This window comes from Myxocyprinus asiaticus, chromosome 44 (assembly GCF_019703515.2).
Source record: "Myxocyprinus asiaticus isolate MX2 ecotype Aquarium Trade chromosome 44, UBuf_Myxa_2, whole genome shotgun sequence".
Classification (NCBI taxonomy): domain Eukaryota; kingdom Metazoa; phylum Chordata; class Actinopteri; order Cypriniformes; family Catostomidae; genus Myxocyprinus; species Myxocyprinus asiaticus.
The window spans coordinates 30,858,982-30,884,869 of NC_059387.1; the positions used below are offsets into that span (position 1 = coordinate 30,858,982).

The 25,888-nt window shown below is 36.1% G+C and overlaps 1 protein-coding gene across 2 annotated transcripts; it reads left to right on the forward strand.

The window, feature by feature from the left end:
* The first annotated feature begins 471 nt into the window (after positions 1–471).
* Positions 472–25,031, forward strand: atg9b (autophagy related 9B). Of its 2 annotated transcripts, XM_051686606.1 has the most exons (15): positions 472–544; positions 1,056–1,206; positions 1,461–1,504; positions 2,435–2,499; positions 2,622–2,792; positions 7,446–7,587; positions 8,953–9,701; positions 10,173–10,326; positions 12,050–12,229; positions 12,604–12,849; positions 15,750–15,988; positions 17,926–18,028; positions 18,160–18,238; positions 18,372–18,539; positions 21,649–25,031. In XM_051686606.1, the coding sequence occupies exons 2-14, from the start codon at positions 1,098–1,100 to the stop codon at positions 18,518–18,520; spliced, it is 2,430 nt and encodes an 809-aa protein (XP_051542566.1). In that variant the 5' UTR covers positions 472–544; positions 1,056–1,097; the 3' UTR covers positions 18,521–18,539; positions 21,649–25,031. The 2 variants fall into 2 exon arrangements, with proteins under 2 accessions (XP_051542566.1, XP_051542567.1); XM_051686607.1 differs by lacking the exons at positions 18,160–18,238; positions 18,372–18,539; positions 21,649–25,031 and adding an exon at positions 16,821–16,908.
* Positions 25,032–25,888: the final 857 nt, after the last annotated feature.

Genomic DNA, 25,888 nt, shown 5'->3' on the forward strand with positions numbered 1-25,888 from the left:
CTATTGCATACTGTGGCAACTAAAAAACAAACACAAAGACAATGTTAAGCTTCATTTAATGAACCAAATATCTTTCAACTGCATTTGATATAATGGCAAGTGATTTTCTAGTACCAAATTAGCAATTTAGCATGATTACTCAAGGATAAGGTGTTGGAGTGATGACTGCTGGAAATGGGGTCTGTCTAGATTTGATCAAAAATGACTTTTTTCAAATAGTGATGGTGCTGTTTTTTACATCAGTAATGTCCTGACTATACTTTGTGATCAGTTGAATGCCACTTTGGGGAATTAAAGTACCAATTTCCTTCCGAAACAGCAAAATCTGTACAGTATTCAAAAAGTTTGGAATAATGTACAGCTTTTGCTGTTTCGGAAGGATTTTATAATTAAATATACTGTATATATAAATAATAATAATAATAATAAAAAAAGTCCTCCCGGAAGTGACGCCACTCGAAAACAAAGTGACGTCGAGCGATGTTTGTTGTGATTTCTGTTATTGTTGTGAAGCGCAAAGGCGAAGATCATCGTTAGTCGGATGGTAAGAGTCTTTTAGCGATCTTTATATTCGTATAGTTTTCATTTCATAGAAATATTTTCAATGTAAATACGCAAATGATAGACGATACAAATAATGAGCAGTTTTGTCTGGATGAGGTTCATGTTTTATGGTTATCTGTTCACTGCAATTTATGAAACACACTCCTGTTTTGAGGCACTCATAATAAACGTTATTTGATACAATAATCATTCTCTTATTAATAATGCTCAGATTTGCATGTCAATATGATCTGTGGTGGTAAAATGTCGCGGTGTAATGATGCAATAGAACCTGTCCTTGACATAACTGCCTCTAAACTGGACATGTGATCGTGATTTTGTCAAAAAATATAAAAATCAAACATAGCAGTGATAACGTGAGTTTATTTTATCAAGGGACCACAGTCATTTTGAAATGTTTTTGGTGTTTGTTTTTTATTGTAATACTTTAAATGATCTATTTATAGTAGGCATGTATATAATTCCACTCACATGCAATATCTGTTGTCCAGGATCTATGGTGAACATCATAGAGAGGTAGAATGTAAAACACGATGGCTGATTTTGAAACGTATCAGGAGTATCAGCGTATAGAAGACTATGATGAAGACTCACCCCAAGGAGAGGAAGACTTACTTATTCATGTGCCAGAGGGTAGAGGAGGTCATTATTGTTCATTTTTACATTGCACAACAATACACAAATGATTAATAGATGTCTAATGTAATAGTTAAGCCCATATTGTGACACAGATGAATTTCATTATTGGCATTTTACTCCCCAATGTATGTGTATAGACATGTGTAGTGCTCATATTGGCTTATACATTAACATGTTGAAATATAATGTCAGACAAGACTGTATACACTATTCTTTCTTTATCAATTGACTGACAACGATTTCTCATTACATTGTAGACCCATGGCATCATATCAAGAACCTCGACAATTTCTTCACAAGAATATCCTTTATAAATCAGTGCATTGGGCATGGATCAGTATGATAATATGACATCATTTATGTGGTTGATGCTCAGAGGCTCATTCTAAAACAGCGGTTCTCAACTGGTTTTGCTTTAAGACCCATTTTGCATTGGACATGGAGTGGTGACAAAATACAGTATTACTGTTATTTATCATACGAAAGTAATCAAATATGTCCTTAAACTCAAACATTGAAATGTGTTAAAACTATCACAAACTGCATAATTTCGTGACAGTTTTTTAAAGACAGTACATAAACAACAGCAGAAGTTTGATGAGCCAGAATAACACATGGAACAAACACCAGGCCAAATATTGTATTAGCATTAACCGTATTACTAAGTGACAGATGAATTTGTGCTGACATACTGTAGACATACTGACATACTGCATAGGCTTAGATATCAGCAACAGAAGATACGGAAGTGTTTTCTCCTCCTATCAAAAAGCAGATGAGCCTATTTATTTTGCATTCCTAAGTAACTATGCACAATTTTATGGATAGCTGCATTTTATTATTTGCATTGAGCTTTGTTTTTTTCTCCTGCTGTCCGTGACCCAATCAAAACAGGCCTGCGACCCTTTTTGGGTTGCGTTCCCACCAGTAGAGAACAACTGTTAAAATGTTATATTCTTTTCATCCAAAAATAAGCAGTCATGGAATAGCTATAAACTACAGTACCAGAATTGTTCCAGTAGGCTACAATTTTCTCAGAATTGGTTTATGATGGTTCTCACACAGTCTCTTTCATAAGAACACACTGTTTATTCATCATAAGGGATTAATATGATATGATATTAATATGATATGCTTTGCCTCTGTACACAAATTGCAAAACAATGTTTTACTTCTTTAAAACTGTTTAAACCATTACTGTAATGTTAGCATCCTTAATCAATGTTTCTACATCTATCATTTCCATCAGAAGAATGGATTTGCCTGCATGGTGTTGTCAGAGTTTTTTGAACTTGTGTAAGTCGTTTTTTTTTTTGTTTTGTTTTTTTGCAATTGATAGACAGAGCATGTTTGGGGACATATCACTAAAAATGCAAATGTTACATTGAGCTAATCACATTTTGCATTCCTGTATTCAGGCAATTCCTGTTTGTGGTCACGTTTACAACTTTCCTCTTCAACTGTGTGGAATATGATGTTCTCTTTGCCAACCGAGCGGTCAACCACACGGGCCAGAGTCTCGGTCCCCTTGACAGAAACAAGGTCACCCTTCCTGATGCTATTTTACCCAGGGAGCAGTGTACTGAGAGGTCAGTGTGTCCACTTTCTACAGGCACATAAAACTGGGAAAACCTGGTTGTCCTAATTTTGGGGTTTGAAATCGACTTTTGCTTGTAGAATAGCTTTGGTTACACTGATGTTTAATTACACATTGGTTTAAACTTTTTTTTTTTATATACTGAAAATCACATTAAACTTAGTGGATAATATCTTACTTTTCAACAGGGTTCCAATGGTCACGGAAAACCTTAAAAGAATATTCCTGGTTCAATTGAAGTTAAGCTCAATCGACAACATTTGTGGCATGATGTTGATTACAACAAAAATTAATTTTGTCTCATCCCTCCTTAAAAAAAAAAAGAAAAAGAAAAAAAGTAGGTTACAGTGAAGCTTGCAATGGAAATGAATGGGGACCATTTTTGGAGGGTTTGAACACAGAAATGTGAAGCTTATAATTTTATAAAAGCACTTACATTAATTCTTCTGTTAAATCTCACATATTATTTGAGCTGTAAAGTTGTTTAAATTGTAATTTTTACAGTCGTTTTAGGGTTTGTTGACATTACATCATCATGGCAACAAAGTTGTAAAATTGGCTATAACTGTACACAGAAAAGGTTTGTAAGTGATTTTATCACACTAAAATCATGTTTACACACATAATGTTTATATCTTGTGGCTATACTTTTGAAAAAGTGAGTATTTTAACATTCAAATATTGGCCCCATTCAATTCCATTGTAAGTGCCTCACTGTAACCTCGATTTTTGCTTTTTTTAAAGAAAAAGAGGGGCAGGTCAAAATTAATTTTTGTGGTATTCAATATTATGCCACAATTGCTGTCGACTTAGCTTAACTTGTATTGAACCCAGAATATTCCATTAAAATATCTTAATTTTTCTGAGTCTTAATCTTAATAAAAAATTAATTAATACAATCTTAAGAAGTCTTGGAGATTTTTATAGCGACTATAAAGTATAGAGACTATAGAGTTATGTTCCAAAATAGTCCATAGAATTTACTAATAAAATTAGAATTAATGCTAGACATTGCTCTTTGTGAGTGGAATAAATGCATTTTTAATATTGTTATCCATTAATCATGGATGACCATAATAAAACCAAGGCAATTCATTGGTGTGTGGGAACCCATCCAAATTTGATGCTTATTTCTCATCAAACAAAGTTATTATATGTACAGTATATATATATATATATTCAGATTTTGCTCTTTTATGGAAAGAAATTGGTACTTTTATTCACCAATGTGGCATTCAACTGGTCAGGACATTAATAACATGATAAATTACTATTACAGTTTAAAAACATGTTCAGAACTTCTTAAAATACTTCAGAGTTCTCATCAAAAAATCCTCCACGTGCAGCAATGACAGCTTTGCAGATCTTTGGCATTCCAGCTGTCAGTTTGTCCAGATACTCAGGTGACATTTCACCCCACACTTCCTGTAGCACTCACCATAGATGTGGCTGTCTTGTTGGACACTTCTCACGCACCATACAGTCTAGCTGATCCCACAAAAGCTCAATGGGGTTAAGATCCATAACACACTTTTTTCTGAGGTTTCTTTGTCCACTCTAACCTTTTCTTTTTGTTTTCTGTTTCAAAAGTGGCTTTTTCTTTGCAATTCTTCCCATAAGGTCTGCACCCCTGAGTCTTCTCTTTACTGTTGTACATGAAACTGGTGTTGAGCGGGTAGAATTCAATGAAGCTGTCAGCTGAGGACATGTGTGGCATCTATTTCTCAAACATAAAGGCAATGTTAAGCTTCATTTAACGAACCAAATAGCTTTCAACTGTGTTTGATATAATGGCAAGTGAATTTCTAGTATCAAATTAGCAATTTAGCATGATTAGTCAAGGATAAGGTGTTGGAGTGATGGCTGCTGGAAATGGGGCCTGTCTAGATTTGATCAAAAATTACTTTTTTCAAATAGTGATGGTGCTGTTTTTTACATCAGTAATGTCCTGACTATACTTTGTGATCAGTTGGATACCAATTTGGTGAAAAAAAGTACCAATTTCCTTCCGAAAAACAGCAAAACCTGTACATTATTCCAAACTTTTGGCCGCCAGTGTGTATATGTGTGTGTGTGTGTGTGTGTGTGATATATATATATATATATATATACACACACACACACACACACACACACAACCGGTCAAAAGTTTTGAAAAACTCATTCTTTATTATAATTTTTTTTCACATTTTAGAATAATAGTAAAGTCATCAAAACTATGGAATAACATAAATGGAACTATGGGCTGTCAAATGATTCAAATATTTAATCACGATTACCAAAAATTATGTGATTAATCGCGATTAAATAGATTACATCCAGATGTATTTTTCAGTCATTCACACAAAAACTACCCCACCAACAGAGCTGAACAACAGAAAATGAACACAACACAACTCAGTTCAAATTATGTACAAAATATGGTCATTGTAAGTGTATTATGACAGGATTTATTGAGTTTTGACAGACATAATCTTTCCAGGAGCACAGTGGAATAAAATAGCTCTGGTCATGTGACTATTTTCACCACTCATGCAAAAAATTCTGCACTGTCATTTACAATTGACAACTCTCTGTCATTTACAATTGCAAAATACATCAAAAACTTCTTTTAGACCCCCGGTCACAATTGTAACCGGTGGGATTAAATGGGTTAATGACAGTGCAGATTAGCTGCAGAGTTCCAGCAATGTCTCCAACTTCTGTATTGGCTTGTGCAATATCAAACAGAGACACTGTGACAGAACCTTGTAGACAGCAGCAGTGTTTCCGTTAGCTGGTAATCTGTATCGCTGCTCCCTATACACATATTACGCAGTCTGTGTAGGGCACCAGCTCCCTAGGTGGGCACCAGAATTGACTCGCTTCTCATGAGCTACAGTTTATTCAAAGGGTCATATTACGTGTTAACGGCGTTAAAAAAAAATTGTGGCGTTAAATTAATTTTGCGTTAACGTGTTAACTTCGACAGCACTAATATATTTATATATTTATATATCTATATATCTATATATATATATCTATATATCTATATATATATATATATATATATATATCATGCTGTTCCATTGGCTGTCCTGAAGGCCAGAGTCTATTTGATGCAGGCAGCTATAGGTAGCCAGTGGAGTGAAATCAAGAGCGGGGTGATGTGAGCAGTCTTTGGCTGGTTGAAAACCAGATGCACTGCTGCATTCTGGACCATCTGCAGTAGCTTAGTCATACTAGCTGGGAGGCCGGCCAGTAGAGCATTGCAGTAGAGCTTGGACCTGGAGCTGTGCAGCATATTCAGACAGAAAAGGTCCGATTTTCCTGATGTTGTAAAGTGCGAACCTGCATGACTGGGCGGTTGATGAGATGTTGGCAATGAAGTTAAGCTGGTCATCCACTCCCAGTTTCCGGGCCGTTCTGTTTGGCATTAGTATAGTTGAACCAAGATGAATATATATATTTGACATGGTTCTTGGATGTTTCATTTGATGGCTGTATCATACATTACACTTCAAACACACATTGTGTTCAGCTTTCAAATGTTTTCAGATTTGTTATTAGTGTCCGCCTGTTTTGTCAAGCTCAGTTTCTGACGAAAGCAAACTTACCCTGGAGCACTAGGTGTTTGTCTATGTAATGTATTGCAACACACTGGGACTAAATTCACTGTCACAGTTAAGTTCACGTGAAGTGAAGTTAGCTGGAAATGAACCCGAGTTGGCTCCTCAACCTGATTCATTTCCCACTTCTCAGATAGTAGCTCAGAACAAGCGATCTGTAAACAAGCATCTGATCTGTTGGAACATCAGGATGTTCTGCTCCAAGACTTTGGTAATCTATTTCTGAGGCCATAGATAAGACTGAAACTGTCTATTACGTAGAGCTCAAGGGTTTTAAATAGATTGAAAGTGTGTGGTGTTTGAGTCCATTTGACATCGGATATCACATTTTTTGTTGGAGTACATTTCCTGTACACCTCTTGACCCATGTGCATTTTCAAGCTTTACCCTGCTGATTTAAAATATCTTGCTGGTCTTAGCTGTTTTAAGTAGGTCTAGTTGGTCTCCAAAAGTGCTTAAAAACCAATAAACACCCCAACAAAACCATCAAACCAGACTAGCTTGAGCAGGCAGGGAGACCATTTATAGTAAGATACTCAGAAGAAATATATATCTTGTAGAAGTGTTCCTGTTGTTGATTTGTGCAACAACACAAACATATTAATTTCATAACTACATCCAAGAATATCATGTGCTTTCATAAAGTAATTAAGACTTGGTAATGTTGTAAATATTTTAACCCTTTTGAGAGTCCATCCGATTGATTTTATTGTCAGATTGTTTTTTTATGGGGGTGGAATAGTGGTCAAAAGATCTGAGCAGGCAATCAGTAGGTTCCAGGTTCAAACCTCACAAAATGCAATCCTTGAACCATGAACAACATTGTGCCCTTGGTGGGGGGGGGTTATCTTATCTCAGTGAAGACTTTTTGCATATTTAGCTGTTTGGCACGTTTAGGTTGTTGATTCACAAGATGTTTTAGCCAGTGCAGTTTGTTGTGTTATGGATGACTACATTGTTATTGTGTCATAAATGTACCATGAGCAATGCCATAATCATCTGCTGTCATAATAATGAAATCTTTCTTACCCAATCAGGATTGAAGGCAACAGCTGGATCATATTTCTCTTGATAATGGCAGCCATTTTTTGGGTCTATCGGCTCGTGAAGGTGATCTGCAATGTCCTCAGCTACTGGGAGATCCGGCAGTTTTATATTAAAGCACTCAAAATACAGATGGTAAGATATGCATGCATCATAGACATGGTACATGCGTTACGCCTTTATTGGACGTACAGTGGGGTCCAAAGTTCTGGAAATCTGAGATTCAAAATCAAATTTAAACCTGAAAATAAACAAAGGTTTCAAGTTGACAAATCAAATTTAAGCAAATATGTGACATTGACCATGTTAATATTTTTGTACAAAAGGTCTGAATTCCTTCCTTCCATTGAAGCACACAAGATGCTTTTTGGAACATTCTCAAATCACGCTGGATAACATGGATTATCAATAGACCGAGCGCATGCTATCATTAAAGCAATAGTTCACCCAAAAATGAAAATTCTCCCATCATTTACTCACCCTCATACCATCTCGGATGTGTATGACTTTATTTCTTCTGCAGAACACAAATGAAGATTTTTCAAGAATATTTCAGCTCTGTAGGTCCATAAAATGCAAGTGAATGGTGATTAAAACTTTGAAGCTCCAAAAAGCACATACATGCAGCATACATGCACCATACGACTCCAGTGGTTTCATCCATGTCTTCTGAAGTGATCTAATAGGTTTTGGGTGAGAACGGGCCAAAATATAACTAATTTTTCTCTATAAATCTTGACATCAGCAGTTTCCTTGGCGATCATGATTCCGAGCTCAATTACACTCCCCAGCGCCATCTAGCGCTCTGCGCATGCGTCAAGCACTAGGAAGTGTAATTGAGCTTGAAATCATGATCATGCCTAGAGACTGCAGTAGCAAGATATACAGTGAAATAGGAGTAAAATTTTGGTCTGTTCTCACCCAAAACCAAATATATCGCTTCAGAAGACACGGATTTAACCACTGTAGTCTTATGGATTACTTTATGTGTTTCTGGAGCTTCAGAGTTTTGGTCACCATTCACTTGCGTTTAAAGGACCTACAGAGTTTAGATATTCTTCTAAAAATCTTAATTTGTGTTCTGCAAAAGAAAGAAAGTCATACACATCTGGGATGGCATGAGGGTGAGTTAATGATAAGAGCATTTTTGGGTGAACTATCCCTTTAAAGCAAAAGGGGTATGTACCAAATACTAAGAAATTCTGATTTTTTTTACTTAGCAAATTGTTATACTGATGATCTAATTTACAATGAAAAAAGTTATTTAATTAGAAAAATGCAAAATAGTGGTCTCAGAATTTTTGACCCCACTGAAGTTGCAGTCCTGAAGTCCTTTTAAATTTAGTTGTTTTTATTCATGTTTACTGAAGTGTAATTATTTTGATAAATCAACTCAATTACACACTACAATTTATAGACATTACATGCTTGTTCAAACATTTAAAGCACTGTTTACTATAACTAAAGCACTCTATTTTTTTATTATTATATAAATACCAGGACGAGTTGTGTAACTTCTCATGGCAAGAAGTTCAAGGCCGTTTGATTCACCTGCAGCGTGAGCAGCCCATGTGCGTCCAAAAAAGGGAACTCTCCGAACTGGACATCTACCACCGCATCCTACGCTTTAAAAACTACACCGTCGCCATGATCAACAAGTCTCTGCTGCCCGTCAGACTGCGCGTGCCCTTTTTCGGAGACATGATTTTCCTCACGCAGGGCCTAAAGTACAACTTTGAACTTATTCTTTTTTGGGGCCCCCTCTCGCTTTTTCAGAACAAATGGAGTTTACATCCCAAGTACAAACGAGCTGCGAACCGCCAAGAGCTTTCGAAACAGCTCAGCCGTGTTATATTGCTAACTGGCATGGTCAATCTTCTGCTTTGCCCATTCGTGGTGGTGTGGCAGGTGTTGTATGCGTTTTTTAGCTATGCCGAAGTCATCAAACGGGAGCCAGGCAGTTTGGGTGCGCGCCGCTGGTCGCTGTACGGCCGTCTTTACCTGCGACACTTTAATGAGCTGGATCATGAGTTGCAAGGCAGGCTGGGTCGCGGATACAAGCCGGCCGCTAAGTACATGAACGCCTTTGTTTCTCCCCTGTTGACGGTGCTGGCGAAGAATGTGGCTTTCTTCTCCGGCTCAGTGCTGGCTGTGCTGATTTTGTTGACAGTGTATGACGAGGACGTATTGACGGTGCAACACATCCTGACGGCCATCACTGTGCTGGGCGTGGTCATCACGGTCTCCAGGTACGTACCTGCTACCTGTCCAGATATGCATACCTCTTTACTAGATACGTAGTATGCCAATGGAGTAGGGATGCCCGAATCCTCAAAATTTATAAAAGAGTAGACGAGAAATACCCGAATGATCTACTATCTGGTGAGTGCACATCCACTGGACACTGTATTAGACATTTCATTCAAGAAACTCAAGAAACACAAGAAACAAGTGGAACGAATTTCTGCAAAGTATTTGTACTATGCATATCACTATTACTAAAACACAAAACACAATGGTCAAAACAACAGGGGTGCTGCAACTGCTCTCCAAAACTCTTCCCAGATGGCCTGAGGTCACATAATAAGTGTTGTTTGATGTGTTCAGCTGACCTTGTTACCTCCAAACTTTTAATCTGACATAATGTACACTAAGTACCATGCTGTTAGCAACTGTTACACTGACATGGACTTCATTAACGTTGTCTCACACTCTCGCAGGTCATTTATTCCAGATGAACATATGGTGTGGTATCCTGAACAGCTGCTGCAGTGTGTCCTGGCCCATATTCACTACATGCCGGATCACTGGAAGGGCAATGGCAACAAGAGCGAGACTCGCGACGAGATGGCACAGCTTTTCCAGTACAAAGCGGTGAGAACTGCAAAACATAGACAGAGCAATGCCATTTCAGACTGTCATTTAAAAAATATATTGCCTGGAGCTACCCTCTTTAGTCTTTATCTTGAACTAACTAGAGTGGTGCAAAGTCTCGATGATATTCTGGTCCCTAGATAAAGCTCGGGTCAGTCGGGTCCGTAGTGTAAACGTCATTTTATTTTTCTTATTTTGCACACCTGTTCTCAGCTATTTGTCTTGCTTTGGTGCACCTGATCTTTAGGAATTTTTCACACCTGCACACCTGCTTTTAGGTGTTTTTACTCACTATGTGCACTACTTCTTTAGGGCTGTATCTGGAACAGAAGGCAGCTGCCCTGCTGCCTAGTCAGTCAGTGCCTTAAGGGACCATTCAAAGTCAGACTGAACGTGTTCGTGCGCTAAAAAAAAGCTAGAAACAGAATGCAGGTGTCTCAAGGAACATTTTTAAAGGTTTATGTTCTTTTTAACCTGACATGACGTGACGTGACACAAGGTGATGCCACAGTCAAAGACGTCCATCTAGCGCATGTTTACATAGAAAAACAAATGAAAAACATTGCAGTTGGTCAAAACATTTGTTTGCCGTGAATGGCTAATAACAGGTTTAATTTTTGCATAAAGGGTATCTCTTAAAGGGATAGTTCACCCAAAAATGAAAATTCTCCAATCATTTACTCACCCTCATGCTATCCAAGATGTGTATGACTTTCGTTCTTCTGCAGAACATAAACAAAGATTTTTAGAAGAATATCTCAGCTCTGTAGGTCCATACAATGCAAGTGAAAGGTGACCAGAACTTTGAAGATCCAAAAATCACATAAAGGAAACATAAAAGTAATCCATATGACTCCAGTGGTTAAATCCATATCTTCAAAAGCGATATGATAAGTGTGGGTGAGAAACAGATCAAAATTTAAGTCCTTTTTACTCTAAATCTCCACTTTCACTTTTACATCCAAAAGTCACATGTGGTGCCTGTTTAGGTTCACTTTCACATCTGAAATTGAAAGTTAAAGTGGAGATTTATAGTAAAAAAAGGACTTCAATATTGATCTGTTTCTCACCCACACCTATCATATTGCTTCTGAAGACATGGAATAAACCACTGGATTCATATGGATTACTTTTATGCTGTCTTTTGTGATTTTTGGAGCTACTGCACAAAGGTCTGATCACCATTCACTTGCATTGTATGGACCTAGATGAGCTGAGATAGATATTCTTCTAAAAATCTCAGTTTGTGTTCTGCAGAAAAATAAAGTCATACACATCTGGGATGGTGAGTAAATGATGAGAGAATTTTCATTTTTTGGTGAACTATTCCTTTAAGGAAACTGGCTTCCAAAGCACCATAATGTGTGATGTTAGAAATAGAAATATATTAAGTTGAAAACATGTTAAAAATAACATTTATTAATGAACTGGCTTATTTCTTATTTCATCAGATTGCATCTTTATTCTTTCTACCCACACACAGGTTGTTTTTGTGGGATATAGGCAGTGCAGGGCATATCTACTCTGCCCAAAAAACAATAGACCAGATGGAGGCATCTTAGTAGACAGAGAGTTACACAAACTTTGGTGGACATGCACTGATAACTTCCTACTTCTGGAAACTGCCTAGTAAGGCATCCAAGGAGTTATTTTTTGCACCTGTTCTCCAGTTGGTCCTTTCACACCCGCACACATGCTCACAATTTTGCGCACCTGTTTCTAGGTCTTTATCTTGGAGGAGCTCCTCAGCCCCATAATTACCCCGTTCATCCTCATCTTCTCCCTAAGGAACAAGTCTCTAGAAATCATCGACTTCTTCCGTAACTTCACAGTAGACGTTGCAGGAGTAGGTGACATATGCTCATTCGCTCAGATGGACATCAGACGGCATGGCAACCCACAGGTACACACACGTTGTGTTTGAACGATAGTAACGCTTCAGCTTGCAATGATGCAGTGCCCTGTGTTGAGTCTTAATAGAATAAAAGGAGATTTTAGGTAGAATGTTAGCCTTCCATTTTACTGAAGAAAAAAAAAAGATGCAATGAAAGTGAATGGTGACTGTGGCTAACATTCTGTCAGACATCTCCTTTGGTGTTCCACGGATGACATAATGTCATAAGGGTTTAGAATAACATGAGAGTGAGTAAATGATGATAGAATTTTCATTTAAACTATTGCTTTAAACGAAGCCTAACAGGGTATTTCAGGAGTCCGTCGTTGCATAAATAGTCAGTCAATCCAAAAGACTCAACGTTTTCATTTCCTCTCTCTCAGTGGATGTCCGAGGGTCAGACGGAAGCTTCGGTGTACCAACAGGCTGAAAACGGCAAGACAGAGCTGTCTCTGATGCATTTCACCATCAAAAACCCTCACTGGCAGCCGCCGCAGGAGAGCTCTGTGTTCATCAGTCACCTGAAGGAGAAGGTTCAACAGGATGCACAGACAGGACCATCTCCTCAGCTGCTGCTGTCTGAAGCACCTCTTTGTACCTCACTACTGTCTAATGAGTCTGCCACTGGTGTAAGTCACAGTTGATCATTTTAGCTACTGTTTTGTGGTAAAGTTTCCAGTATTATGAATCCTTTTTAGCTATTCCAAACAAAGTAGCTTCAGCATTCACAATGTTTTTAGCGTCCATAATGTGACATATTTCAGAGTGAAGGGCGGGACTTCATTTTATATATTGGGATTTTACTGGATCATGGTTGTTTGGCTATGATATTATTGGCTGATGCAAATTATGGGGGAATGCCATTAAAAAAATCATGTCCAGGTTACATTTCACCCCAAAATTAAAAAATAATTAATATTTTGCTCAAATAAAATAAAGCTATTTTTAGGACCATTAAGAATGTTTACATTATTTTCATAACAAGCACGTTTAACTGCAAATTCTCATTATTGTAATACTAAAATATGATTAACTGTTGTAACTCCCATTATTCTCAATGATTCTCATTAGATTCTCATTACTGTAATAGTACTTTTTACTGCATTACAGTGAATAATTAATATAATACAATGCTTTTTATAATTAAAATCTAATAAATTAAAGGCAGTGCAGCAAAAATGGCTATGATTTATATACTTTTAAATGTATATAATATCTTTACTTATTTTTTATTATTATTTGTTTTTTATAAGTAATGAGAATGAACATTAATGCAAAAAAATTTATAAATAAAATATAAAACAATATGGTCCTTAAAATAGGCTTCATTTTCTTTAAAGAAAATTAAATTTCTTATTTCATATTTGATCTTGGGCTGATATATAAACTTGGCATATTCTTGACAGGTTTCATCATGAGATTCAGCAAAATAGTATTTATGAGAGATTTATTACATTTTAATGAAAGATGAAAATATTAGTCTTTATTTATAAGAATATATTTTGCATTGTAAGATCAGGGACATTTATTAAGAAAGTTAAATTTAGTTTTTAATTTTGACAGTGTTATCTTAATACAAGTTTTTAATACAACTTGTATAATATTATCTTATATCTTAATACACTGTATAAACCTTATATAGTAATACACCATTTGACACATTGACTCTTGTGTTGTGTTGGAGTGTATCTTACAGTTCAGTTTTTATAAATGTACAGTTGTGCTCAAAAGTTTGCATACCCTGGCAGAAATTGTGAAATTTTGGCATTGATTTTGAAAATATGACTGATCATGCAAAAAAAAAAAAAACTGTCTTTTATTTAAGGATAGTTATCATATGAAGCCATTTATTATCACATAGTTGTTTGAAAATGCCAGTCAGTACTGTTCAGTCACTTATTAAGAAGTGGAAAATTCGGGGATCTCTTGATACCAAGCCAAGGTCAGGTAGACCTAGAAAGTTTTCAGCCACAACTTCCTGAAGAATTGTTCGGGATACAAAGAAAAACCCACAGGTAACCTCAGGAGAAATACAGGCTGCTCTGGAAAAAGACAGTGGACAGTGTGGTTGTTTCAAGGAGCACAACATGACGATACTTGAACAAAAATGAGCTGCATGGTCGAGTTGCCAGAAAGAAGCCAATGCCACAAAAAAGCCCGGTTACAATATGCCTGACAACACCTTGACATGCCTCACAGCTTCTGGCACACTGTAATTTGGAGTGACGAGACCACAGTAGAGCTTTATGGTCACAACCATAAGCACTATGTTTGGAGAGGGGTCAACAAATATTGTGCTTCTTGAAACAACCACACCGTCTTTTTCCAGAGCAGCCTGTATTTCTCCTGACGTTACCTGTGGGTCTTCTTTGTATCCCGAACAATTCTTCTGGCTGTTGTGGCTGAAATCTTTCTTGGTCTACCTGACCTTGGCTTGGTATCAAGAGATCCCCGAATTTTCCACTTATTAAAAAGTGATTGAACAGTACTGACTGGCATTTTCAAGGCTTTGGATATCTTTTTACATCCTTTTCCATCTTTATAAAGTTCCATTACCTTGTTACGCAGGTCTTTTGACAGTTCTTTTGTGCTCCCCATGGCTCAGTATCTAGCCTGCTCAGTGCATCCACGTGAGAGCTAACAAACTCATTGACTATTTATACACAGACACTAACTGCAATTTAAAAAGCCACAGGTGTGGGAAATTAACCTTTAATTACCATTTAAACCTGTGTGTGTCACCTTGTGTGTCTGTAACAAGGCCAAACATTCAAGGGTATGTAAACTTTTGATCAGGGCCATTTGGGTGATTTCTGTTATCATTATGATTTAAAAAGGAGCCAAACAATTATGTGATAATAAATGGCTTCATATGATCACTATCCTTAAATAAAATACTTTTTGCATGATCAGTCATATGTTCAAAATCAATGCCAAAATTTCACAATTGCTGCCAGGGTATGCAAACTTTTGAGCACAACTGTATACTCTGTATTTTATTCTACATTTGCGGACGTTCAGTGGTTACACCTATACAGTAGAAATCTTGAGTTTATTTATTGAGTGCGACATTTTTAGAAACACTTCATTGCAATGGGAAAATGAAAAAACCCTTCCTGTGGCATTCAGGATATTAAAGAACTGCCAGAATACATGAGAAATTGACATTTCATTTAATGCCACTGAATTGTTTCGATGCCTGCTACCAGATTGCTTATTTCACAGCTCATAATCCTGAACGCAGTGCCCGAGCACTCCAACTTCTACCATCTGCTTTTTGTTTTCTTAGGCAACACATTTTTCACTTCTCTAAATGAGGCAAATGCAGTGAGTTCTGAATAACTGAGACCACAACAGAGTCTGTGATTTAAATCTCATTTAAACCTGAAAAGAAAAAGTTTTAGGAAATTGTTGTGCTGATAATGTAATTTGTATAAGAAAACAAACAAATAAATAATCCTTATTAAATTAGGAAAACAACTTTTAAAACAATCCCACTGTATGTTTTTGTATTTTTATTCTCTTTCAGCCTGATAACCTGTTAGCCAGCGTGTTGGCTCACCCCGTACTGACTGCATCCGGACTGCCTGGATGGAATCATCGTTTTATCCCACAGAACAGCGCAGCCTCAGCAGCCGCCAGCGTTCTGGCGTCCCTGTCTTCATCCCAGCAGCCCCATGCTGGGCGTTCACGTTCACACACTCTCCTACCCTCCAGACAGCATCAAGATGGCCCTATGTACTACAGTGAGCACACTGTGGGCGACAGGTAACTTATAAAACAGGCACTCCAAAAACTAGCAAACTGGCAATGCCAACACGTTTGTATTAAGTAGCCAGTCTCTTGCAATTTATGCCTTTACTAAATCGCCCACACAGATGTCAGTCATCTTGTGGATAATTTACAAAAAAAATTGGATTCAAAGAGTATTCAGTCAAGCGTTTTGTTTTATAAAGGTAAAAACATATCAGAATCTAACCCCTGCCTTGTTTTTTACTGCCTACATACTGTCTGTCTGTCTATCTATCTGTCTGTCTACACACATACTATATATATATATATATATATATATATATATATATATATATATATATACACTGGTGGCCAAAAGTTTGGAATAATGTACAGATTTTGCTCTTATGGAAAGAAATTGGTACTTTTATTCACCAAACTGGCATTCAGCTGATCACAATGTATAGTCAGGACATTAATAATATGAAAAATTACTATTACAGTTTGAAAAAAAATGTTCAGAACTTCTTAAACTACTTCAAAGAGTTCTCATCAAAAAATCCTCCACGTGCAGCAATGACAGCTTTGCAGATCCTTGGCATTCTAGCTGTCAGTTTGTCCAGATACTCAGGTGGCATTTCACCCCACACTTCCTGTAGCACTTGCCATAGATGTGTCTGTCTTGTCGGGCACTTCTCACACACCTTACAGTCTAGCTGATCCCACAAAAGCTCAATGGGGTTAAGATCCATAACACTCTTTTCCAGTTATCTGTTGTCCAATGTCTGTGTTTCTTTGCCCACTCTAACCTTTTCTTTTTGATTTTCTGTTTCAAAAGTGGCTTTTTCTTTGCAATTCTTCCCATAAGGCCTGCACCCCTGAGTCTTCTCTTTACTGTTGCACATGAAACTGGTGTTGAGCGGGTAGAATTCAATGAAGCTGTCAGCTGAGGACATGTGAGGCATCTATTTCTCAAACTAGAGACTCTGATGTAGTCTTCCACATCTCTTTCTGTCCTTGTTAGAGACAGTTGTCCTTTGTCTTTGAAGACTGTAGTGTACACCTTTGTATGAAATCTTCAGTTTTTTGGCAATTTCAAGCATTGTATAGCCTTCATTCCTCAAAACAATGATTGACTGATGAGTTTCTAGAGAAAGCTGTTTCTTTTTTGCCATTTTTTACCTAATATTGACCTTAAGACATGCCAGTCTATTGCATACTGTGGCAGCTCAAAAACAAACACAAAGACAATGTTAAGCCTCATTTAACAAACCAAATAGCTTTCAACTGTGTTTGATATAATGGCAAGTGATTTTCTAGTACCAAATTAGCAATTTAGCATGATTACTCAAGGATAAGGTGTTGGAGTGATGGCTGCTGGAAATGTGGCCTGTCTACATTTGATCAAAAATGACTTTTTTCAAATAGTGATGGTGCTGTTTTTATATCAGTAATGTCCTGACTATACTTTGTGATCAGTTGAATGCTACTTTTGTGAATTAAAGTACCAATTTCCTTCCGAAACAGCAAAATCTGTACATTATTTCAAACTTTTGGCCGCCAGTGTGTGTGTGTGTGTGTGTGTGTATATATATATATGTATGTCTGCTACTCATATTATGGCTGTCTAATCAAATGAATTATGTGATATGCAGAATATTTAATTGAATTACTCGCAATTGCGACAAAAACATGAAGGTGGTACTTCAAGCTTGAATTGCTTTTATGGTAGGAAAATAACTTAACCTATGAAGGTTTAAAAAAAACTGTTTAGATAGGCCACACACTTGGTTTTGGATTAGAGCATACAAGGTTACTTCGTAGATAATAGAAAAGTTGCAAATGCAACGCTTTTTTTCAGGTCAAATGCATTGATAGCTATAACTGTTCATGATATTTCTTTACAGATATGTATGCAATTATATTTTTGATTAAGGCTTAATTTTGAAGCAATTAATTTTACCCTTTTTTAGCATGTCCGCAAGTGACTCCAAGATGCTCAGCCAGTCCAAATCAGCCCTTGCATCAGAGTTTGCATCTGCTGAGATGAGCCTGCATGCTATATACATGCACGAGGTGAGTATTCACGCTGGGAGACAATGACCCCTTTGTACTGGAATATTAGAAACAAGCACGTCAAACACAAACAAAAGGCTACATAATCCTGCATAGTTTTCCAAAGGCTTTAACTGCAGTAATTTCCTCAGGTACATCAGCAGAAGACCCAGCATACATCTGGACTGCTTCAGGCCCCTGTGCCAATGAGGGATTTGAGTACTAATAGTGGTGAGCGTTAGTGTACATGTGGAGTTAAAATGATGTGCCATTTAGGATGTGCTGCAGTATTTCAGATATGTCTACGTCTCACAATATCACCATTAAGGCTTTAAACCTACTCTTCTTCTTCTTTTCGTTCAAGGTCCTCAGATACTGTCTTCACAGACAGTCAGCCTGGTGCCGCCCAGTTCTGGCCGTTTGGGTGGCTGGGCTGAAGAAGAGGAGGATGTTGATGAAGAGGAGATAAACACCAGCCCTGTGCCAGATCAGACCAGCAGAGGGAGCAGCTGAAGTGCCTTCAACCTGTATGGTGAGTTAAATGCCACATCGCCTACTCCAAGCACCTAGATTTGGTTCACTCCAAATCTGATTCCGGAGATGACCACCGGTAATTACTTAAACTGCAGGGATGTGTATCGCAAGCACTTTTAACAATTAATCATTTGCAGTAGATGAATGATAGGTATGGAGTGTTACATTTTCACTAGTTAAAATGCTAATTCTTGATATCAGTAAGTACATCTGCACTGGTAAAACATTAATTCTTGATATCAAACATGACGGAAATAGCCATTCTTGATATCAAAATGGAATTTCATCTAGTATAAAACAAAATGACTGATATTTGTAACTGCAATTTCTTACTAGTTCAAATTCCAGTTTCACATACCAGCTATGTTCTTCTTACTAGTAAAGTTATAATTTTAAAAAATCAATAATTACATTGTACTTTAATGGTTAATATCATGAATGGATATTTGCAGTTAGTAACAAAGTGCTCATTTTTATATTTAATATATTTCCGATATCAACACATTAAAGATATCTTAAAAGGCTTTCTTACTACCTTTTATAGTTACATTATAGATATCTGAAATTAACATTGTTATAGTGAAAACCAAATGACCGATATCAAAAATTAGCATATTTACTAGTTTGAATTCAGTTGTTGATGTCAGGAATGGGCATTTGCAATAGTATATGCTGATATCAAGAATGAGCATTTTAACTAGTGAAAATTGAATTATATCTATAATTCATATCCCACACTTGATTAAATGTCAAAAATTCCATTTGGAATTTGAGTGCCTTTCCTGATTTTTACTGAATTCGAATTGAGGTATCAAAACAGAATGTAGAAATATAATTTGAATTGGAATCAAATGAAAATAATTTAAATTGAACTAAATTGTGTTGTTTAATTATAATACACAATTAAATTACTTATAGACGTTATCATGCACACATAAGAGGTATTCCCAGAAACAGAAATGCTTGAATTGCAAAATGATTTTTTTAAATTTAATTATATTTGATTATTACTGTATAATGATACACTTCCAGAATGCTATAATTAACTCAACATAGGATATAATCAATTCTTAAAATAATCACTTCTTTATTTTAAGAATGTGAAATGTCAGAACAATAGTAGAGAGAATTATTTATTTCAGCTTTTATTTCTTTCATCACATTCCTAGTGGGTAAGAAGTTTACATACACTTTGTTAGTATTTGGTAGCATTGCCTTTAAATTGTTTAACTTGGGTTAAAATGTTTTGTGTAGCCTTCCACAAGCTTCTCACTATAAGTTGCTGGCATTTTGGCCCATTCCTCCAAACAGAACTGGTGTAACTGGGTCAGGTTTGTGGGCCTCCTTGCTCACACACACTTTTTCAAATCTGCCCACAAATTTTCTATCGGATTGAGGTCAGGGCTTTGTGATGGCCACTACAATACCTTGACTTTGTTGTCCTTAAGCCATTTTGCCACAACATTGGAGGTATGCTTGGGGTCATTGTCCATTTGGAAGACCCATTTGCGACCGAGATTTAACTTCCTGGCTGATGTCTTGTGATGTTGCTTGAATATATCCACATAATTTTCCTTCCTCATAATGCCATCTATTTCGTGAAGTGCACCAGTCCCTCCTGCAGCAAAGCACCCCCACAACATGACCACCCCCATGCTTCACGGTTGGGATGGTGTTCTTCGTCTTGCAAGCCTCACCCTTTTTCTTGCAAACATAACATTGGTCATTATGGACAAACAGTTTGATTTTGTTTCATTAGACCAGTGGACATTTCTCTAAAAAGTAAGATCTTTGTCCCCATGTGCACTTGCAATCTGTAGTCTGGCTTCTTTATGGCAGTTTTGGAGCATTGGCTTCTTCCTTGCCGAGCAGCCTTTCAAGTTATGTCGATATAGGACTTGTTTTACTGTGGATATAGATACTTGTCTACCTGTTTCCTCCAGCATCTTCACAAGGCCCTTTGCCGTTGTTCTGGGATTGATTTGCACTTTTCGCAGAAAAGACAGAATGCCTCTCCTTCCTGAGTGGTCTGATGGTTGCATGGTCCCATGATGTTTATACTTGCATGCTATTGTTTGTATAGATGAATGTGGTACCTTCAGGTGTTTGGAAATTGCTCCCAAGGATGAACCAGACTTGTTGAGGTCCACATTTTTTATTTTTTATTTTTTTTGTGAGGTCTTGGCTGATTTCTTTTTATTTTCCCATGATGTCAAGCAAAGAGGCACTGAGTTTGAAGGTAGGCCTTAAAATATATCCACAGGTACACCTCCAATTCAGTACACCTATCAGAAGCTAATTGTCTAACGGCTTGACATCATTTTCTGGAATTTCCCAAGCTGCTTAAAGGCACAGTTAACTTAGTGTATGTAAACTTCTGAGCCACTGGAATTGTGATATAGTCAATTAAAAGTGAAACAATCTGTCTGTAAACAATTGTTGGAAAAATTACTCGTGTCATGCACAAAGTAGATGTCCTAAAAGGCTTGTCAAAACTACAGTTTGCTAATATTAAATCTGTGGAGTGGTTACAAAATGAGTTTTAATGACTTCAACCTAAGTGTATGTAAACTTTTGTTTCAGCTGTATGAAGATCTGCAAAACATAAATGTTTGAATTGCAAAATGAAATTTTTTTATTTAATTGAATTATATTTTATTATTATAATGATATATACATTTCCAGAATGCTGTAATTTACTCAATATAATCAATAGATAAAAATGTTTTTGTGTCAGTATTTATTTTTATGAAGTTTCTGAAAACAGTGTGGTGAATAGTTTGTGGTGCTGTGTGGCAAAATTTAAATCTGCTTTGTTAATAATTTGGACAGTATTTAACATTTAGAGAAATATCTAATTACCAGTAGCTGAGAAATTTATTTTACATATCTAGAAATAAATAGGCAAATAATTCATCAAAATTAATTTTGTAATTATTTATGTTTGTTTCTAAACCTATGTGGGTTCTTGAATTTTGACGAATATATGAAGATCCGTAAATCTACAAAGCAGTTATTATTAGTGTACCATAGCAAAATGACTGCATTTTCTGTCAATATTTATATTATTCTTAATGTCTGATACAATGTCTTTTTCTTGCTTGCAGTCTTTGCTTTCATTTTTGGGAGGAATGGTGTGGCCTTACTTTGGTTTGAAACTTTTTGATCAAGCATGTTGGACATTACACTGCACATGCAGTTCACGGAGCACGTCTGAGCAGTTCAGTTCTCTGGACACATTGTCTTCCAGAACTGTCGTGATGGACTGCAAGAGTGTCTGCCACCTCCCCTCTCTCTTTACACATCAAATAGATTTCAATTTAAGACTGATGCGTGTGTTGGAGTGTATGCTATAGTTTCAGACCAAGGCTGTAGGTTTTTGTTGGTGTATGACATAAGATGACATCTCTGATGCTTAAAGAACTGGCGGCAAGTGTTGAGTCAGGACGCGTACATGGCACATATTTTATACAGTATTTTATTTCCTTTTCTTTCATGTAACAGTTGTTTTATATGGGTTAGAGCAAGTCACATTTTGCGCTTCTCTGATTCAGTTGACAGGAGTGTTTTATGGGTGGTATTTATTATGAAGCGCTGCCTTGGTTTGGGCGGATAAAGACAGTTGTATTGGTAGTTTCAGTTTTGCTTTAGGGCCCCAGCGAACACAGAAAAATATCAGTGAATGAATGTAAAATCATGACAATGATCTCATAAACACTTTAAATAAGGTTTTGTTTGTTAACATTAGTAAATGCATTAGGTATTACTAACAATTAATAATAATAATAATAATAATAATATATATATATATATATATATATATATATATATATATAGATAGATAGATAGATAGATACTAGATAGATAGATAATTTTATTATTTTTATTTATTTTTTACAGCATTTATTATTAATCTGGTTATTGTGAATTTATGAAAATACAATTGTTCATTGTTAGTTCATAATGCATAAACTAATGTAAATGTATACAACATTTAATTTAAAAGATGTATATGTTGAAATTACCATTAACCAAGGTTTATAAGTGCTGTAAAAGTTTTGCTCATCATTAGTTCATGGTAACTAATGTAGTTAACTAATATTAACGAATACAACCTTACTGTAGTAGAGTATTAGCAAAAAGATATATACTATTCTTAAAATGTCAGCTTTCTCCTTAAGAGATATAATATATAAAATTAATGCTTTTTTAATTTTTGCCAAATTAAAAATTGTATTTAATGGAGCAAAAGTCATTTGGATTTGCGGAGGTTTTGACAAATCTTAACCTTTAAACCTATAATTTAAAAAAGTACATATAAACAAAAAGTCTTATTTTTGCGGTTTGTATAAAAAGCAGGTCTGTTATATACGTATTGAAACCATACTAGTAATTTGTAAACTTTGTGTTACATTTGCTTAAAAATGGTCAAAACATCAGTTTTTGTGTTTGGAAACAGTTAAAACGTACTGTATTTAGACAGATCTTAATATCACTGCATTAATGGATTTTTGTTTAAAAATAATGCTGAAGCTATAAAGAATGCTTATTTAACTATCAAACTAAAACATGTTTGTGTTAATGTGGAAAACAAATTAAAGGAATCATCGACCCAAAATAGAAAATTATCTCATCATTTACTCGCCCTTATGCCATCCCAGATTTGTATAACTTTCATCTGCTCAACTCAAATTAAGATTTTTAGAAGAATTTCTCAGCTTGGTCCATACAATGCAAGTGAATGGGTGCCAAAATTTTGAAGCTCCAAAAATCCATAAGACTCCAGTGGTTAAATCCATGTCTTCTGAAGTGATATGACAGGTGTGGGTGAGAAACAGATCAATATTTAAGTCCTTTTTTATTATAAATTCTTCTCCCTTCTCAGTCAGTCTTCACTTTCACATTCTTCTTCTTGAGTTTTTGGTGATTCACATTTTTATGCATGCCGCCCCCCATTGGGCAGGGAGAAGAATTTATAGCAAAACAAAAAGGACTTAAATATTGATGTTTCTCACCCACACCTATCATATCACTTCTGAAGGTATGGATTAAAACACTGGAGTTGTATGGATTATTTTTATGCTGCCTTTATGTGCTTTTTATAGTATCAACATTTTGGCACCCATTCACTTGCATTGTATGAAATACAATACGAGTATGAGCTACAGAGCTGAAATATTCTTACAAAAATCTTCAACAGAAAGAAAGTCCTACACATCTGGGATGGCATGAGGGTGAGAAAATGTGAGAAAAGAGTTTATGGTGAACTATTCCTTTAAATTGATAAAATTAAAGTATTTTTAAAAACTCTTCTTAAATCAAACCCTGACAAAAAAGTTGCATTGCTAAATCCAGACACATCAAAATATTCTTTTTAGACCAGTTGCGTTTCCAACTTGTTCAATTGCTGCCACCTATGAACTGCACTGGCACAATATTAAACCACTTAACCAGTTAAAATAGTGACTAGTTACTAGTAAAATAGTAATTTCTTGCTTTCATGGCTGCCTGAAAAAATCTCTGTATGAAGGTGTTATTTGTATCGTGTCAGGTTTTTAAGGTCGGTCCTGGATGTTTTGTTCTGTGTTCCCTGCCATTAACTGTCTCTCTATATTGATTCCCACATGAATGTACTATAGCATGTCTAACAGATGATCTTTCAGTCCGTATCCCAAAAGTGTTCAGTTACGCTGTTGATATCTCGTGTCCAAATCTAGACCCAAAACACTAAGGGGAAATATTTGTGTGGTGCAAAGAGTAAAATCTGTTTTTATACTAGAACAAAACAATGTTTGTAGAGTTCATTAATCATTGCTTTCTCAAAGTGTAGGTAGGTTTGCCTCTAATATATCACGATCAAGAAAGCCCAAGGGCTTTTCGACAGTTTACACAAGGTATATGATGTACTGGCTTTGCCGAGTTCATGTTCAGTGTGACATGCAGAACTTCATGTGGTCTGAGCGTGTTCAGAAATCACCTACTTGAAATCTTAGAGCAAATAGCTTGAAGTGTCATATATGTCAGGCGTAGGTTTTATTGAGCTGTAAATAAGATAATGTAACGGCACCAATTTCATACCCAGACCGAAATACCTCCGAATGTACCTTAAAACCGTATATATGTACAGTATTTATTTGTGTGGCTGAGGTGTTATTTTGCCAGGATGGTAGCGAATGAACAAGATCAGGATGTTATTGCAGATTTGCTATTTGCAATGTTATGATATTAAAGGGTTTTTCCACACAATGTAAACAAAGATTGAACTGCTTTGAAGTAAAACATGTTGTTTTACAGCTCTGTTATCTTAATATTCTTGTAAACAGTCTGGGGTTGGACTGTGCCAGGTGCTATATATATATATATATATATATATATACTGTATATTCAATTTGTTTAAATATTTATCTGTTTTTTTGTTTGTTTTTTTTGGATTTTGACTTTTTTTTTGTCTGATTGAAATAAGACTTTATCTGAAAATAAACTTTACAAAAACCCACATTCAGTGTTTTGCCATTTCTATAACATGTATCATAACACAAAATCAAAATCATGGCCAACCAATAAGTTTATGATTTTTTTTTTTTTTTAAGGGTTAGTTCACTCAAAAATGAAAATCCTGTCATCATTTACTCACCCTCATGTTGTTTCAAACCTGTATGACTTTCCTTCCTTCGTGGAACATAAAAGATGTTAGGCAGAACGTCAGACTAATGTTGCCTTCACGTGCTATCGGAATTATTGTAAATACGAGTTTCCTACTCGGAAGTTGCACGTGAAGTCCTAATTACGATAGGTTAACAGATAATTTTGATACCCAAGTTTCCAAATTGGGAGAACACGCCAACATTCAACATGGAGGAGAGTACGGTTTCAATAGTGAATAATGGATTCATTCATTTTTCTAAATGCAGCTATTATTGTTTGCCATTTCATATACAGTAAATTGACAAATATCAGTAACTATTTGATGCTAATTGTAAATTTTTACACAGACAAAATAGCATGTATTTGACCAAAATAAGATCATCGTCAGCCACTTGACTAATATGTATTAAGGTGTCAAACCCAAGAAACATGCATATATGAGAGTCGAAAGATGAGCTGAAAGTGTCATAGAAGCACCACAAAATGACGTGGTTGCACCAATAATTGCAGTTTTCATCTCACATTTGCTTTGGTTGACACAACTGGTTACATTTAGGTTTAAGGTTTACTGTAGGGTGGTATGTTTTGTTGATTTAAAACTCCATAGACCATCATCCTTAAAAACACATCTGTTTCAGAGAACATTTAACTCGCTTTTAGAGCCACACAGTGAACATTCCACCTCGGAACTGCTGCGATACG

What these genes read in the sequence shown, in the direction of transcription:
- atg9b (XM_051686606.1), top strand. Translation starts at nt 1,098, where the DNA reads ATGGCTGATTTTGAAACGTATCAGGAGTATCAGCGTATAGAAGACTAT. An exon ending in GACGGCATGGCAACCCACAG is followed by an intron (nt 12,230 to 12,603) that starts GTACACACACGT and finishes CCTCTCTCTCAG; the next exon opens with TGGATGTCCGAGGGTCAGAC. An exon ending in GGATTTGAGTACTAATAGTG is followed by an intron (nt 18,239 to 18,371) that starts GTGAGCGTTAGT and finishes TTTTCGTTCAAG; the next exon opens with GTCCTCAGATACTGTCTTCA.